Consider the following 17,385-nt stretch of genomic DNA (forward strand, 5'->3'; position numbering starts at 1 on the left):
ACAGGAGGGCAGATGGCGAATGAACGTGCCGTCAATGGGGAACCTAGATAAAAAGGTCCAGCTGTCCCCGGCGCCTCCGTTCCCTCTCCCGTGGCCTTAGGAAACAGGCATCGCACTTTCGCAGGGTGGTTGTTTCAGATCAATAAAAACGACCAAATAATCCTATCTTCTGCAGAGACAGTGTGAGCAGATCCACGAGGATTTGAGGGGGCATATTTGGGCTCTACGGGTCCCAGCAGCCAGGAGATCATTCCCTAGCAATCAGCAGACAAAGTGTCAGGAGACAAAGAAATGCAGGCATGGCTGGCAATCTCCTCTGCTTCCATCATCCCCTGGATCAAGGCATGAAGTTGAGTTGAGGTGATGGACAGACTCACAGCCTGGAAGGGTGGCAGTGGGCCAGGTCCTGGGGGAGCCATTCTCATGGGGCTGCCTGGACGTGGCATGAAGCCACCCGAGTCTCACAAATGAGATAGCCATTCCCTTCTCAATTCTCTTTAAATTATTCTAATGTCATCAAGGAGGGAGTCTCATTTTGGTGTCACTGTATCTCGAGGTCCTCACACACAGGAATGTGCCCCCCACCCCCATTTAACAAAGAAATGGCAAATGTCCAGCACAGAGCCATAGAATGGCAACAATTGGGGTCATGGGATCCTGTGTTTTTATTTACGCTGCAATTCTGTAAACACATGCATTCATTAATTCACTGGTGTTGGATCAACTATGTAATAAAGTATTAATTATTGATAAAAAAATCATTGATTGATTATCAATGCATAAACATCTGGCTGATGTCATGAGAGTAGCGTCTGAATGCCTGGTGTTGGGGAGACACTGTCTTCAGTTGGAAGCGTTGTGCGTGGAGCGAGATGTTCTTTGCTATCATGGGAATGCGTGCGCTCAGTAGCGTCTCGTTTTTTGGAGACCGTGTTCTTAGAGCAGTTTTAGATTCACAGCAAAATTGAAAGGAAGGCGCAGAGAGTTCCGGCGTATCCAAAGTCCGTGGTCTACGTTACAGGTCACTCTTGGTGTTGTCGGTTCTGTGGGTTTGGACAAATGTATAATGACACATGTCCACGGTTGCGGTATCGTATAGTGTTTGCACTGCCCTTAAAATTCTCTCTGCTATATTCATTGGCCAAAATGAATCACACAACCAGCATAGATTCAAGGAGGCCGATAGACTCTTTCTCTTGAATGGAAGACCATAGAGCCACATGCAAAAGGTGTAGATACAGAAGGAGAATTGGGGCTATTTTTAATTGCTCTATACAACTTCTATTATATCCCATATATCTGACTCTATCTACCTATTTATCTATTTACTTATGCACGCATCCACCCATCCATCCATCCATCCACCCTTCTGTCCATCCATCCATCCATCCATCCACCCTTCTGTCCATCCATCCATCCATCCATCCACCCTTCTGTCCATCCATCCATCCATCCATCCACCCCTCTGTCCATCCATCCATCCGTCCCTCCATCTATCCATCCATCCATGGAAACTGAAAGTCCCAGGAGGTAAGAACTTGGTCAAGATCCAATGATGGCTGAGTAGGTCAACCCTCAATGCCTCCGTGAACAAGCTTCATGCCCTTAACCACCATTCTAGACCCTTGTCTAGAACCTTTCTTCACCTTGTCTGTCTCTTCTTCCTAACATTAAATCTCTCATGAACTGAACAACTCAGAACCGGGTTCAGCAGGAAAGTAAGACCGAGGCACTTTTTCCTCTGTGAGAAGGAGAAGGAGTGACCTACTTAAATATGGGAGAATCCTGAGAAAGGAGACAGCAGGAAAGCAAGCCCACTCCAGCTTTATTTTATAGAAAACAAGCTCAGCATTTACTAAAACATAAGAGATTCATATTTTAGGCTTTTTTTGTGGGGGGGGGACCCAAAAGTAGCAAAAATGAATCTGTGCACACAGGGAGAATGAAGAACGGAGAAAAGGCTTGTTGGCCGTGCTTCCCATGATGGAGTGTATCCTTCCCTGCTCCTTCAGGACCCCATCCCCAAACAAACCAGTCTCTAAATAGCCACACTTCAAGGTGTAAGAGCTTTTTTTGGAGAGGGACAAGAACACAGGAGCAAAACATCTGATGTGGCTATTTAGTTTGGTTTTTACAAAATATTCTAAGTTGCTTAGATGGACGTGGAGCCAGTGATCTTCCTGGGATGTTCTGCGTTGGCAGAGGATGTGGAGGGTGATTTCACCTGGTTCTGGAAGGAGAGGGTTAAAATGGACGTGCAGACACATCCCTCAGAGAGAGGGGGGGATCACCCTTGCTCCTGGGGGCCTCAGAACAAAGCCTCTGGCAGAGAACAAGGGAGGGTGCTGTTTCTTTGAAAAGCCATCTTGACAACCCAAGCCCGTTGGGCCAGCAGCACCAGGGAAGGCAGCTTTGATCTGCTACACACAGGCCTCCCCAGATGCTAGATGGGCTGAAGGCCAGCGGGGGAGGGTGGAGCTGCTGGAGGAGAGGCAGCTGTATGAATGGGGGCCCACTTGCATTTCTGGGCTGGTTTTCAAAGACAAGGGCATGGCTGTGGGCTCTGGGGGGCTTTACAAAGTCAGCCATTGGGCACTTGAACCTCTTTGCCCTGTGCGTGTAGCAAGTCCTCAGTGAGCCTCCCACAGTGTAAGAGGAAGCTAAGGGAACCTTCGAGCGGCAAGGAGCCTGCTGGTCATACGGCTGTCCACGTCTGCGTTGGACCGAGGAGGGCAGGAAGGCAGGGGTGATGCTCTCGCCTGTCTGAGCACTGAGTTCCAGCCTCCAGGGCAAGGACGGCTCCCAGGCTGTGGATTCCCGTCAGGGTTTTGCAACTCAGATGCACCTGCACTGATACAAGCAGGTAACAGAATCAAGCCCCGTGGCCTGCCGAGTGACCTCTCCCCTTACTGCCAGGTGGACATGACACCTAGAGGTTGCCAGGTCCTCGGATGTGTAAAGAGAAGCTGGAAACTCAGATACTTCCCAGTTGTTCAAGATGGTTCCATTCTTAGCGGTCTTCTAAAATACCGTGCATCAAATAGAGCCCATCCCCAGGCTGGTTCGTGTGGTGTAAGCGAGCAGTTTGGAGTATCTCCCAGGGCACCATGTTTCCTTTTGACTTAATGAATTTGTTGTTATGCAGAAGACTTTTAAAAAATTGTTACATAGGCAAGTTTATCACTTTTTTAAAATTGCCTTTGGGTTTTGAGTCATCATTAGAAAGGTTTCCCTGCACCCAGCTCCTAAAGGAGTTCATCCCTTATCTTCTTTTAGTACTGGAAAAATTTTATTTCCTTATGTGTAGATCTCTGATTCACTTGACCTTTATTCTTGTGTATGGTGTGAGGTATGGATCTAATTGTATCTTTTTTTTTTAATGTTGTATCTTTTGATTCAAGTGGCTAGCCCTTTGTCCTAGTAGCATTTATGAGAAACTCTCTCTCTGACTCATGACTTGGGGGGTGTCTTTATCACATGCTACGTTTCCAGGCACACGTGAGTTTGTTTACGGACTCATCCATTCCATTGGTCTGTTTTCCTCTCCATGTATCCGTGCCATCAAAATGCTTTAAACTCATGCAAATTATTAATAAACATCCGAACTCCACACTCGTGGGTATCTTGCCAGCTTTCTGCTCGGTGGCATTATGAAATCATCCCTGTTGAATCATTCTGAACGTATGAAAATCTACATTTTCTTGGCTTCAACCTAATACAAGTGTGTAACTAGCATATGGTCCTCTACTGGCTGATCCCAGGAGACCATAGACATTCTGGCCACGTGGGCTTTGAAATGTTCCTCCTCATTTCTAAATTGCTTATGGACCTGCTGCCCGAGGAGTCCAGCAATAACCCCGTCTTTGTCCTTTCCTTTTCTTTCTCTGCCCCCTGCAGTGATCGAGGGCCGGGGAGTCACAGACAACGTGCCCCGGTTTTCTTCTCTGCCACCCTTCCTGCCCGTGAGCTACCGCATCCTCGGAGCGGAGACCTCCTTCTTCCTGAAGGAGGCCCACCAGGACGTCATGCGCAACTCCAGCCTGCACACCAGGGTTGAGTCCTTCTTCACCTACAAGGCCAAGAGGCCCCCGGTCCTCAACGCCAGCTACGGGCCCTTCTCCGTGCAGAAAGTCGTGCCTCTGGAGCTGATGGTCACTTCGAACTTTCTAGGTCCAACCAGTAAGTTCGGTCTCAACTGGAAGCTGAAGGCGCACATCCTGCGGGACAAGGTGTACCTGAGCCGGCCCAAGGTGCAGGTGCTGTTCTACCTGCTGGGCCGGGACTGGGCAGCCCCGAGCCCCGGCGAGAGGCTGCCGTGCCTGCGCCTGTTCGCCTTCCGCGAGACCCAGGAGGTGCGGGCCGGCTGCCGGCTGCAGGGGGCCCTGGGGCTGTGCGTGGCCGAGCTGGAGCTGCTGGCCGCCTGGTTCGGGCCCCCCAGCGTGGTGGCCGGGAGGAAGAAGGCGCCCGGGCCACCCGAGGGGAGCTCCGTGGAGCTCTACTACTCCGTGCAGCCGGGGGACGCCCGCGGGGACTGTGCAGATGGCGACATCCGGAAGGGTAATGCCATCCGGCCGGGGAAGGACGGGCTGGACGAGGCCGTGCCCCACCTGCAGAGGATCGGTGCTGTGAGCCTCTACCGGGCCCAGGACACGGCCCAGCTCAGCGAGCTGCGTCTGGACAGCAACGTGGTCATCTGGTTGCCCTCTCGGCCGGTCAAACAAGGAGACATGGTCACTGCCTACGTCACCGTGGCCAGCAATTCCACTGTGGACCTCTTCATCCTGAGGTAGGTGCCTGGGCTGGCCCCGGGCAGTCCTGCGTGGGCCTCGTGTGCAGTGGGGCTGGACGTCTGGGGTCTTGCTACCTTCGGGGGACCCTCCGGCTTCACAGTGAAGCCCAATTCTGCAGCTGCCCATGGGCACTAAGTGATGCCTCTCACATCGCGGGTTAGGGGGCGGGGGAAGGGGGCTAGAAACCGCATCCAAAAGAAGCAAGGGTGAACGAATCTCTCTCTCTCGCTCGCTCACTCGCTTGCTTTCTTTGACATTGAGTTGTCCTTGAACTTGGAGAGGGATGCAATTTCTCTCTAGCTTTGAATTCTTCTGTAGATACACGGGTACTTGTTGCGTGATTGAGAGTCTGTTTTTGCAGACCCCAAGAAGAGACATAGGGTTTACGACATTTATGGTATTTTTACCTCGGGTGTGTGTGTGTAAAAAGGCAAGGGGGCGCCCTTTAACAAAAAAAGTTCGCGAGGTTGAATGTTGCCAAGTCAGGGCTGGGGGAACATCCGTTCCTGAGCACGATTAAAGGAGTGTGTCCAACGGAAAAACATCATGTGGCAGTATTCCTTCTCCTAAAAAGAGAAAGAACAGAAAGTAAATTGAAATGACAGAATAACCCCCCTGTCATCACGGTTGCTGACTCAGGAGACTTCGCAAGGTCTAATAGGGCAGCTCCGTCATTGTGAGACGCTTTTGAGGTTGGTCCGGGAGCGTCTGGTTTCCAAGGGTTATTAACACTGGAGAAAAGCCATGTATGGAGAATCCTCTTAAAATGCAGACCAGGATTTCATAATAAGGAGAAAATATTTGGGACTTGTTTAAAAGATAAAGATGATAAAAATCATGCCCCCCCCCCCCCATTCTAGTGCAGAAGGACTGGGGTCATGATTACAGCTCTGCCTTGTTTTCTTTCTTAAAACAAATAGTGAATCATGCATTGAGTGAGTTGCTTGAGAAAATATCTGCGAAATAGAATGATAGCATTCTATCGTGTATTTCTTTTTAAGTTCTGTTGTATAGGGTCAAGAACGGTCAGCTTTGAAGGGTCTGTGTTTGTTTCACAAAATGCACTCCAAGGTTTCAGTGCTTCTCAAGGCGTCTCTTCATCCTTCAGATTCGAACGGTGCTCTTCTAGAATGCGTGTCCGGTCGCCGTCCTTGTCATGCACTCTTTCAACTTTTAAGTGGACTCCCTGGACCTGATCCTCGCTCACCCGTGTGTTCTGGGTAGGATCGAGGACTTCTACGTCTTCGTGGTCCCTGATGTCATAAAATCCTCGATCATTCAGAGGATTCAAAGTTTGCCTTGCAGGGACTCCTGTGACGTCTGCACTCTCAGCCTCAGTGGCCAGCCAGGCACCAGCTGACTGTGAGAGGAGGGGCGGCCCTCCCCCTCAGGGCGCCGGTGGCTTGATGCAAGCGTCAACCTATAACGGGGCCAGGAGAGCAAATGTTCAGATCGGAGGGTCCGGGTTTTGCTTCCTCCTGCCTTGGCTGGGAGGGACACTGATCCGCAAGGTTTGAGTGTCGGTTTCCCTGGGTCCCTCGGCACCCTCAGCTTCCGATCATTTCATTGTACAATAAATATACACAGCCCTGACTTTGGAAAGTAGATGCAGAAGACCAGGAGGGCACCACCGCCACACGTCACGCTTCCCGAGTCATCATTCTCTCCTTCGGACTTGGACTGAGCCTTAACTTTGCTTTCGGAAACACGGGCTCTGTGGTCCACCCGGGGCGGGTTTGAGTGAGTCACCGGGTGCCTGGGTCCCAGGAGGTATGGGCCTTCAGCTGCTGGGGGAACCCCCAGATCTGCTTCATTGGACAGGTGGGGCTGTTTTCTGTATTTGCCATCATCTCGGGCAGGAACGGTGGTGAGGACCAGCTCCCGCACCGGCTGGCTCCGCTCTGAGCCTGGCTCCTGTACTTGCTTGGCTATGGGACTGTGGGCAGCTCAGCCGACCTCCACGTACCTCTGTCCCCTTGTCCCCACATCAGATGGCCTCATGGCACCTCCTGCTGAAGGGGTAGGAAGCCCCCAAGGGCCACTATTTATTTGTAAGTTGCTTCTGACAGCATCTGGTCCATAAAAGTGTGTCTGTGAACATTGACTATCACGAGGAGGGGTTGTATTTAAACATCCATCACTACTTCCCTAAGCGCTGACTTCTGTTTTAACAGTAAAAGGACTCCGTGCCTTGCGTAAAACCATACCCACCAGGTCTGTTCTCAATGCCATATTGATCCCTGCCTCGCCGTGATTTTGTTTAAAGAGCAAAACTGTTTTGTTTTGTTTTATAATGACAAGGACTTTGGAGCACAGAGGGCGATGGTGGCGTGGTTCCGGGGTCGGTGTTGCGCAGGGCCAGAACAGCAGCAGCCTTCCCGAACGTTCCAAACACAGACCCGAGGCCTGGGGGAGAGGTGGAGGGGACGTGGGGTCACGACGGGAGGCAGAAGGAAGCCACTGCCATTTCCTTCCAGAGAACATAGTTAATTGTAACTTAGTTAAACATAACGTTCGCTTTTCAATGAATTGTTTCGAGGATAAAATACGCACTAAGAGGAAGGACACAGACGCAGGCAGACAGTGAATTCTATGGGAGGGCACGTGCCTACGGGACCTGCGTGCCTGCAGTGGCCTCCAGCCGTGGCCGTGGGGTGGACTGCAGGGAAACCCGTCTCGCCCGTCGTGGGGACCTTTCTACCGAGAAATTCGGGGGGCTTGCAGGAGACCTTCAAAGACCTCTCCTGTGAGATGCAGAGGCATTCTCCTTTGTCACCTTGCACAGTGGCTTTAATGACAAGGCTCTATTTGGAGACCGCCAGGACTTTTTAGGAATTTTTATAGGGAGCCGGTAGCCCATTTGGGAGCCTGGCCTAGGCCTCCTTTATAAGATCATTTTCACGAATGATGCTGTCTTCCACAGGCCCAGGGAAGCAGCTTTTGGCTTTTGGCTCACAACTTCATGTATTTAATTCAAAGGTGTCAAGGTGTGGAAAGTTGACGCTTTGTTTTCCGTAGTCATAGCGATTTCGGAAAACTATGGGAGAAAATAAGAAATCGTGATCGCCAACACAGATGAAAAACGCATAACCAGATGTGTTTCATGGACACGTCGAAGTGTGTCCACTCATGGGCGTTAAGCCCCTTGGTGTGGAGCAAGATCCAGCAAATATTTATGGATTTCGTGCTATCAAAACTAGATCACAGACGTTCCTTTTCCTGGATGTTTCCCTTCATTCCCAACTGAGGCTTCTTGAAATAAACCTCGAGATTCTTACGGCAAGCAGAGGCATGACTTTCTATTCCAAGGGCTTCCAGAATATACCGACAATCAGAAAATCACATTACCACCCCCACGTGCCTTGACGTCATGAAGGCCTCGGGGCGTGGGGGATGGCACTTGCCCTAGACCCCTGCCTCTTCAAAGCTCTGCGGTAGACGGAGTTTGCATGACTTCTTCTGTTTGGGACCGATGTTCACTTTAGCTCGGCTGGTCCTGACCTCGCAGGCCACTAGGGGAGGGAGCTGGGGAGGCTCCTGCGTCTTGACCTCATCACTGAGTAACCAGAATTGATGTCTACAAGGCAAAGGGGGTGGCTCGGGGTCCTCCGCACCCGAGAATGGGCGGACTTTGCAGTGTCCAAAGTTCAGGGGGAAAAAAAAAAAAAACAAAAGTAGTAAAACCAATGAATCACTGAAGTTTATTGTGAACACACCGAAAGGCCAAGTTTGCATGCCGGGAACCCTGGAAGCAAAGCCTGGAATGAGGCTCAGAATTGAGAGCTCTGTGCGGGGCGGGGGAGGTCCTTGCATATGTGTTAGGAAACAGGCAGGTCCCAGAGCCCAGAGGCAGGGACTGACTATTCTTCCCGGACATTGTTTACAATATGAGAATTTTCTTCAATGAAAGGCAAAGGGATAGGGGTGACCTCCTATCAACTCAGGAGAACAATTTAAGTCTTGCTCGTGATTTTCCGAGGGATAAGTGAGCAACGACCCAGGTCAGGTTGGCCTCGCTTGTCTTGCCAAACAAGCTGAATTAAGCTTTGCTTGCATGACGAAACTGGATTTGTCAGCACAAGGAATTTTCAAGGCTGGGCTCTGTGGCTTGCGTGTGATTTTGACATCCTCTCTGCTTTGGGTCTGTCCCCTAGCGAACTGAGAGTGTGAGCGGCTTGTACGGCGTTCCCATCGCTACCCCTGATAATGCAGCCGGGCTGAGTGTGCGGACACACGAGTGGTTGGATCACTGAGTTCCCCAAGGTGTCGGATCCCGATGGACGTCATTTGAGGCATGAGTGACCATTAAGGGGCATTTAAAACCCTTGAGAGGACACAGAGGTCCATCAGACGACCTGAGGACAATAAGTGGCCAAAAGTAGATTCCCAGAAAGCGAGATCTAACCAACGAAGCGACTCCAGTGTATATAATCAGACTCAGGTTTTATCTGCTGACGTCAATCCACAACACGAAGTATCAGCAACCATCTCTCCTCAAGATCATTTAGGGCCCAATGTGCACAAGAATGGTTTATTTCAGGAGACAATCCTGTAAGTCAGGAGTAAGCCAGGTCTCTGTCTGACGGGAGCTAGCCGCCATTGAATAAGAGACATCTCTTTGGAAATGTAAAGAAAGCAATGGTGGACGATCCGAGTGGATTCTCAGCAGCCAGTCGATTAAATCTCTAGCCTGGAGTTGGAAGCGTCTTCACACAGTGCAATGAGGTTGGTGCCTTCAGTCCCCCATGGAGGGGAGAGGGTCCCCCCCAGTTGGCAGTTTGATCCTTTGATGATGTCGTGGGCGTTCCCACCCAGCAGCGGGCAGGAAGGTTGTCCGGACATGTTCTGCGTGCGATTTTCCTGAAGTTTACACGAAGGTCACAAAGCCTCGGAGACGATTCACAGGGAGAGTCTGATCATGGGCACGTCCTAGTTTTCCATCTGAAAGATAATGCTTATTATTTCATTTTTATCACAGACACAGTAAATCTCATTGGTTTGTAAAAAAAAAAAAAAAAAAAAAATCAGTCTAGTCTCATTGAATGGGATTACTGATGTCCGTGTAGGAAGGATACTGATGCTATGTCTATTCACAGATACGATATTTTTTCAGTAAAAAGTCTAGTCATAGCCAAGGGGTGTCAGGGCCTTTCTAAGGTCAACCTCTGTTTTTTAAAAGTGTCTGATGGGGGCGCCTGGGTGGGTTAAAGTAGGTTAAAGCTCTGCCTTCAGCTCAGGTCATGATCCCAGGGTCCTGGAGTCGAGCCCCACATCGGGCTCTCTGTTCAGTGGGGAGCCTGCTTCCTCCTCTCTCTCTGCCTGCCTCTCTGCCTACTGTGATCTCTGTCTGTCAAATAAATAAATACAATCTTTAAAAAAAAAAAAAAAGTGTCTAATGACAAGGAATCTCGGGTAGACCTTTAAAGTGCCTTCATGCCGAGAAGCCAGGCTACGGACTTGTCCAGTGGAGTCCCCTTGCAAAGAGAACAGATTCTCATCGAGTCTATTCTAATACATTCATCGTCGTGAAGAATGAGAATATTTCATCTGAGTTTCTGAATTCTGGAGAGATCCCGTTGGGAGAAAAGGGGGACATGTTTTCAACCTGCGTTTACAGGCACAGGCTTTAGCAAATGGCTGCACGTTATAAATGTCTCGAAAGAGAGGAGGAAAGGGGTCCTTTCAATGGAAAAAGAAAGTATTGAAGAGCCTGCCGTGTTTTTAAACGAGGTCATCAGGATTGTAATCCCTCCGTCCGTTCATTCCGTCTCCCGTAGTTAGTCCTTGCTTGTGTCATCTGGGTTAGCAGCTTTATGAATCCTCCCGTTCCCCGTCACCACTGAAGACGTTCTCACCCGGCTCAGGGTCGTGATCTTAGAGTTCCCAGACACCTGTGTTCTGGAGGTCTGGTGGGGGCTCCCCGGGGTCTCTCGGAAGACCAGGGACTTTGTGGTTGTGTGCATGTGCCCAGAGAGGCATCAGCGAGAGCAGAACATGAGCGGTGTGTGATGGGAGACTTACCCACCTAGTTGAAGGTCTAGGGGATTCCCCATGTGTCTGGACTCCCATGGCCCTCGAGTGGTCCCGCTGCATTTCACCAGCCCAGGACCGGCCACCGAGCCGTCCCCCGAGGCAGCTGCCCTCTGCACCAGCCAGCCCCGCACAGAAGCATCCACAGGAACCTCTCCATCTCCGTGTTTGTTCCTTCTCCCGGGATTTGTGAGCTTCCTCGGGGACACCCGACAATCGAGCAGCAGTTTGTAGGGCTGCTCTGCCCTTTCTTGGTTAGGTTTTGTGGCTGGCACCAATAATGCAGCCTTTGGGGCATAAATCCTAAGAGATGGGATCAGGGGAGGGACACTATTTTGTCTACTGTAACAGTCCGTGATTGTAGGGGCAGGATCACAGAAGAAGGGGGCAAAGCGGGTACCCTCCGCCGGGGCACGGACAGCGCTCGGTCACGGGGCTCCTCACTCCTGCGTCCTGTCCCGGTCGGACGGCTGGGTGTGTGCTCATTCTTGCTAAGAACCGGCGTCCCTCGCTCCTGCCCCAACCCAATCCATGCAACGTCCTGTGCCCTTAACAGCCTCTCCACGTTCCCAGCATCTTCCAATAAATAAATGAAAAGGATAAAGGGTGGAAGCAGGGAAGGAAGAGGCTTTTAAAGCGATGAACGAGTGACTTTGCACGCAGGGGTGCTGGGAGAGGTGTTCTTTCTCCAAGCAGGACGCGATGTGTGGGTGGACTCATTCCTAGAAGCTTAATGCATGAGGAGGGAGGGCCCCTGGGGATCGTGGCCTGGCTGCCCCCTCCTCTGGAAGGATTCTGCAACGTGGACCTTTTGTAGGTAAACCCGGTTCCCGGCAGCCCAGGGCGGAGGGCACGGTGCTGTCCCCCCATGGGTGGGCGCCTGTCCTGACTGAAGCCGACCGGGGAGCTGCACGGTCTAGCCCCCTCACACTTCGATTTATCCCAAACATACACAAATGCACAAACACACACGTTCGCAGCAGCACTGTCCACAGTGACCAAAACGTGGAAACAACCCCCGTGTCTGTCGACCGGCAAACGAGTAAACAAGACGCGACCTCCCCGTGTCCTGGGACAGCGTGGGGCCGCAGGAGGGACTACTGAGATCGTGATCCGGGCCACGGCGTGGGTGGGTCTTAAAACCGTGATGCTGAGGGACGAAGCCAGGGACCCACGACTCCGGCCCCCAAGTTGCCGATTTTGGCGAGACCCTAAAAACACGGGCTTTCGGTGCAGTCTCTGCATTTTCGCCGGGGGACAACAGAATCACCATCCAGCATCACCGTGCAGGTCCAGGGAGCTGATGGTGCCCCCAGGCTGAGGTGCCCCTCCTGGTCTAAGTCAAGGCTCAAAGGAGCAGAGTGTATTTTTTTCCTCGGGCTTCTGTAACCAACTACCCCAAACGGGGCGGTGTAAAGCATTGGAATCGTGGAGTCTCACGGATCTGGAGATGAGGGCTGATGGTGGGGTGCTGGTTGGGCTGGGCTTCCTCTGGAGGCTGAGGGATCCTTCCCTGCCTCTTCCTCCTCCAGCTGGGGCCTCAGCTCCCGGCTGCATTGCTCCGGCCCTGCCTCTGTTCTCACACGCTGTCCCCTCTCTGGCCCCCAGCGTCCGTGTCTCAGATCCCCTCGCCTTTCTTGCAATGATCCCATCCGGAGATCTGGGACGAGTTATTCCGCAAAGACCCTGTTTCCCAGTGAGGCCACCTTCTGAGGTCGCGCATGGACATGCCGTGGGGGAGGCCCACTGTCCCACTCACACCGGAGAGGACAGGCGTGCATTTCGGGGCCTTACCCCATGTCATCCAGGGAAGCTTGAACTGCCGTGTGCCCCTCGGCCCCTCCAGCTGGTGGGAGAGCAGAGCTCCCAGTGGGGCTCTGAGCCTTCACCATGTGGAGAACACGCCTTTGTGCCAGGTGAATTTGGGGGAGCTTTTTTTTCTGTCTTTGATCCCCTTTGTGTCCAAGGGTATGGAAAAGCCTGAAAGGCAGATTTCCAGATCCCTGGCTCGCCCCTGGACGATTTGGCTCTTCCGTTCCAACGAGGCATCCATCCTCCAGGGCAGGAATAACCCGACTGTCCCGGACCCATCATTAGGACGAGACCCCAAAACACAGTCGGGTTCGCACTGACTGCAAATCTGGAGGTAATTCAGACAATTCTAGAGTCTCGTTTCCCCACACTCTGCCTAAAATTCATCTCCCCGTTGAATGTCTCCAAAGGAAAGGTTTGTTTTCATTTTGTTCAGCTTGTCATTTTAAATGTATTCTTCTGGAACAGAGAAAAGGAACAATTTTCTTTCTGCTTGGGAAGAAGTGAAGAAATAATGTTTCCTGCCCAGGGCCCCCTCCCCAGCTCCCCACAACACGTCTGCGTTGCCAGGCAGCCCGGCTTTGGTGAGACATTCGACTGTTGTGGGAAAAACATTTACACATAAAATTGACTCCAGCTCTCTGAAAAGAGAAAGGAAGCAGAACCTTCCTGACCGGGACCTGCCTCCTTTGTGCGGCATTCTTTAACGGACTTAAGAGTCATCTTAGTTTTCAAAATACGATAAAAATTTTGAAAAATAAAATAAAAGGCATCTTCGTTTTCTTTGAACTTTCTGGATCACAGCTCCGTCTGTGCACAAGGCAGGCTCGTCTACCTGGGCATTCTTGGAGAGCGGAGACAGGCTGGGGTGAGTAATCATTACAGTGAGAGTGTGGGATCCTCCAGTGTCCCAGAATACTGGGGCATTTTTTAAGATTTTCATCTTTAAGTAATCTCTACACCCAACTTGGGGCTTGAACTCACGACCCCGAGATCAAGAGTCACACGCTCCACCAACGGAACCAGCCAGAAGCCTCCATACGGGGGTATTTTTTTTTTTTTTTAAGATTTTAAAATTTATTTTAGAGAGGGAGAGAAGTGGGGAGCCGGAGGCAGAGGGAGAGGGACAAGCAGATTCTGTACTGAGCCCAAAGCAGGATTCGATCCCAGGATCCTGAGGTCATGACCTGAGCTGAAATCAAGTGTCAGAGGCTCTATAGACGGAGCCACCTGAAGTGTTGAGCGGCTGCCATTTTGCGCGGTGTCATGGCATTACCGCAGGGTTCCTTAATACGGGAAGTGTGGGCCATCCACGTCTTGCAACTCCAAGAGTTATTGGGTGAATTAAAGTCCCGGGTAGGGAGACAAGGCTTGCCTGTTTCTAAAGCATTCCGACTGCATTACCCTTCCTTGTCTGGAAGCTTCTTTGAACCTCGTTGCCGCGTCAGCCCCATTCCTTGCCTTCCTAGCCACGTTTGGTCTATTTTCTTGTATTTACGAGTCCTCCGTGGCCAGCTGGGCTCCATTCGACTTTCAGAAGGGTGATGTACTTTTTTATTTAGAAAGGAGGGGGTCCTGCGTACGGGGACGTGAAGGCAGAGAGGAGCACGTGGTGTCGGAGGGGAGAGAGGCAGGCTGTGCAGGCCCGGCACCAGCCATTTCTGCAGGTGAGCCCAGTCACCTCATGTCCCCCATGGCGAGGGTCCCGTTGTCCCTCCCCCTCTGTCCTCTATTCCCAAGGCCTGACCTTTCTACTTGAGCCCGTCTCGTGTCCCCTTGGGCTTTCTTCCTCTGTCCCTTTAGCTCGAAAGCACTAAGGAAGGACCAGCACACTCAGACCCGGAGGGCAGCTGTTGCTCAGGCGGCGCCCCTTGCCAGGACAATGTGTCGGAGAAGATAACGACCGTATATCGCATTCCCCTAAAGTGCCAGCATCCTCTGGCGTTTTGTTCTGGTGTTGTCATCCCTTTGGACAAGATTTCCTGAAGAAAGCAGCAAATGACATGGGTTCCTTCCTTCGGCTACCCTTCCAGTGACAAGGGCTGGGTTAATCTTGCTAAAGACGTGTAGACTGAGAGCAGAGGCAGAGTGTGTGGCAAAGGGGAAACGGAGGAACGGCTGCTAGAAGACAACAGGTTTACCTGCTGGGAAGGAAGGAACAGTAGATGTCCATCAGTGGCATTGGGATGGGGTCAAAGCTCTAGAGACGCAGGCTCAAGTCCAAGTCCGAGATCCACCGTTCTCTCCTCGGCAATGCAGACGGATTCCTCCTCCTCAGTTCCTCTATGAGGACAAGCATAATAGCAGCTACGGGTAGGGGTATTGTGAGGCTTTGACGGCATGGAATTTTAACCTGTGCTTGGCACATGTTAAGCACCTAATAAATATGGCTCATTATTATTGCATTCTTATTCTTGTCTTATCACATGTGTTTTTCCTGATGTTACACAGGGAGCCCATCACAGGTCCTCTTGGTTGAGAGCCACCAGAAGCACCCCAAAGTGTGCTCATTGAGGAACTCCCGTCTCTAGGGTGACATGCACATCCTTGGGGAGGAGGGACCCCCTTGCTTTCATTCAGGCCAAACCAGAGGTCCTCAATCAGGGCTCAGGTTAATCCCCCTCCCTGGGGACATGTGGGACCATCTCAAGACATACGTGGTTATCCAGGCTGGGAGAGCATTTCCTCCACTGTCTTGTGCACAGAGGGCAGTGATGATGCTAGGCATCCTAGAATGCACACGACAGCCTGCCCCTCCCCAGCAAAGGCTCTTCCAACCCAAAACACCAACCGGGGATGCTGGCATTGAAAAACCCTGAGGAAAACAAACGTTGGTACCCCGGGACATGGCTGCGATCATGGGTTTCAACTCTGCTTTTCTCAGGCTTAGAAGCCAGCTTTGTTTCTCAGTGAATCATGAAGGTAGGTGCCCACGAGCGTGTGGTGAGAACCATCTGTTGGGAACCTAATGATGTTGTCTGGCAATGTAAGAGGTTCTGTTTCTTTGAAACACGCCTCCCAGATGTTGGCAACAGTTAATGCGGCAATAAGCCGTCCGAACCAAGGCCAATTTTCATGTTTACCAAAGAGCAAGGACCTAATCTAGTTAGTTTATACGTCACAGTAAGTGTATCTTAATTTCCTTAGAAGAAGGAGGAAGGGGGCAGGAGGGGGGAAGGGGGAGCAAGGGGAGGTGGGTGCTTTGATAACATCAGAGATGTATATTCAAAGACAGAGCCCATCCTTGATGTCACGTTGGCAGAAAGTGCCTCACACTTCAATTACACTCATTTCATTAGCTGTTAATGAGCACTTCCCAGAACAGGCTTCTTGGGCACAGGACTGGTTCTCCCAGCTGATAGATCAGTGTCGGGATTTCTCAGATGGAAGGACTGAAGATTGCATCCAGCTGACAACCCCAATTACGCCATTCTGAAATGCACGGTGGGGAGACGAGAGTCCAACAAGGCAGCTACAGTAACATGGACAGTGGGGAGGGACCGTTTCCACTGAGCTGAGCTCCTGGCTACCAGGTCAGGGAACAACGGAGCCTCCTTCTCACCAACCACTGAGATTACAGCGTCTCTCATGAGGTCAAGAGACTATCTCCCCATTCTTAGTCAACCCCTGGGGCCACAGGCCCCACTTGCCCTCAACCCCCTTGGAATGGAGATGCTCCGCTGGGTCCTCCCAGCCCTGCCCCAACAGGATACCTGATGCCCCCTCCGCTGGGCATCCATCCGCTGGGGGCTTGCAGCAGCCGTGAGCGGCTATCAGACACGAGTAGCTTAAACCAGTGGTTCCCCACCTAGACGGGGCATGAACATCACCTAGAGTGCCCTTTATTGATTCTTTAAAAATTTTTAAATTATGTTCAGTTAGCTACTGTACACTAGCACATCATTAGGTTTTGATAAAATGTCAATCACAAGATTCCACATCTAAAGTTTCTGGCTCAGTAGATTTAGAGTTGGGCTAGGGAATTTATATACATATAATATATATGTATATATATATATATATATATTTTAAGATTTTGGTCATTTATTTGAGAGAGAGCACAAGCAGGGGGAGCAGCAGGCAGAAGGAGAGGGAGAAGCAGACTCCCGCTGAGCAGGGAGCCCAACATGGGGCTCGATCCCAGGATCCCAGCATCACGACCCGAGCCGAAGGCAGGCACCCAGTGACGAAGCCACCCAGGCATCCCCAGAGAATTTATATTTCTAGCCAGTTCCCTGGCATTACTGCTCACATTTATGTACAGAATCTACACGCCAAAGCCGTGACCCTCGGTGCCTCACAAGGCGACCTCATTTGGGGATCAGGTCATTGCTGATGTCATCAGTGAAGGGTGGTCGTACTGGAGTATGGGGGGGAAGGGGAAGCCTAATCCAGGACATCTCGTGGGAGAACCAGGGCAGCTGTGTCACAGACACCAGCAAACCACCAGGACCCTTCAGAAGAAAGCAGTTCTGCCAACACCTTGAGATTCTAAATGTGCGTATCTAGTGAGACAGATGGAGAACCAAACATAGGCATGGCAAAATGTCAGATTTGGTCAATTTAGGTGAAAGTGACACAGACATTTATGATGTTGATCGTTCCATATTTCCCCCTGCCCCATGGTGGATGAAGTGATTATTCAGATTCTGCTGTCCTTGGCTTGTGAATGACAGGCCTGGAGGAAGGGTTTATGTGGCCGGAGCAGTGCACAACCTTTGGCTCTGGCTTTCAGGCCGGGCTCCGTTCAGGT

The 17,385-nt window shown here is 51.2% G+C and overlaps 1 protein-coding gene across 1 annotated transcript in view; it reads left to right on the forward strand.

Moving 5' to 3' along the window:
* TMEM132C (transmembrane protein 132C) overlaps window positions 1-17,385 on the forward strand; it is a 288,818-nt gene that overhangs the window by 98,317 nt on the left and 173,116 nt on the right. The window contains exon 2 of the mRNA XM_059139894.1: window positions 3,898-4,786. Within this exon, the coding sequence (XP_058995877.1) occupies window positions 3,898-4,786 (889 nt within the window). The remainder of the gene's footprint in view (window positions 1-3,897; window positions 4,787-17,385) is intronic.

This window comes from Mustela lutreola, chromosome 11 (genome assembly GCF_030435805.1).
Source record: "Mustela lutreola isolate mMusLut2 chromosome 11, mMusLut2.pri, whole genome shotgun sequence".
NCBI lineage: Eukaryota > Metazoa > Chordata > Mammalia > Carnivora > Mustelidae > Mustela > Mustela lutreola.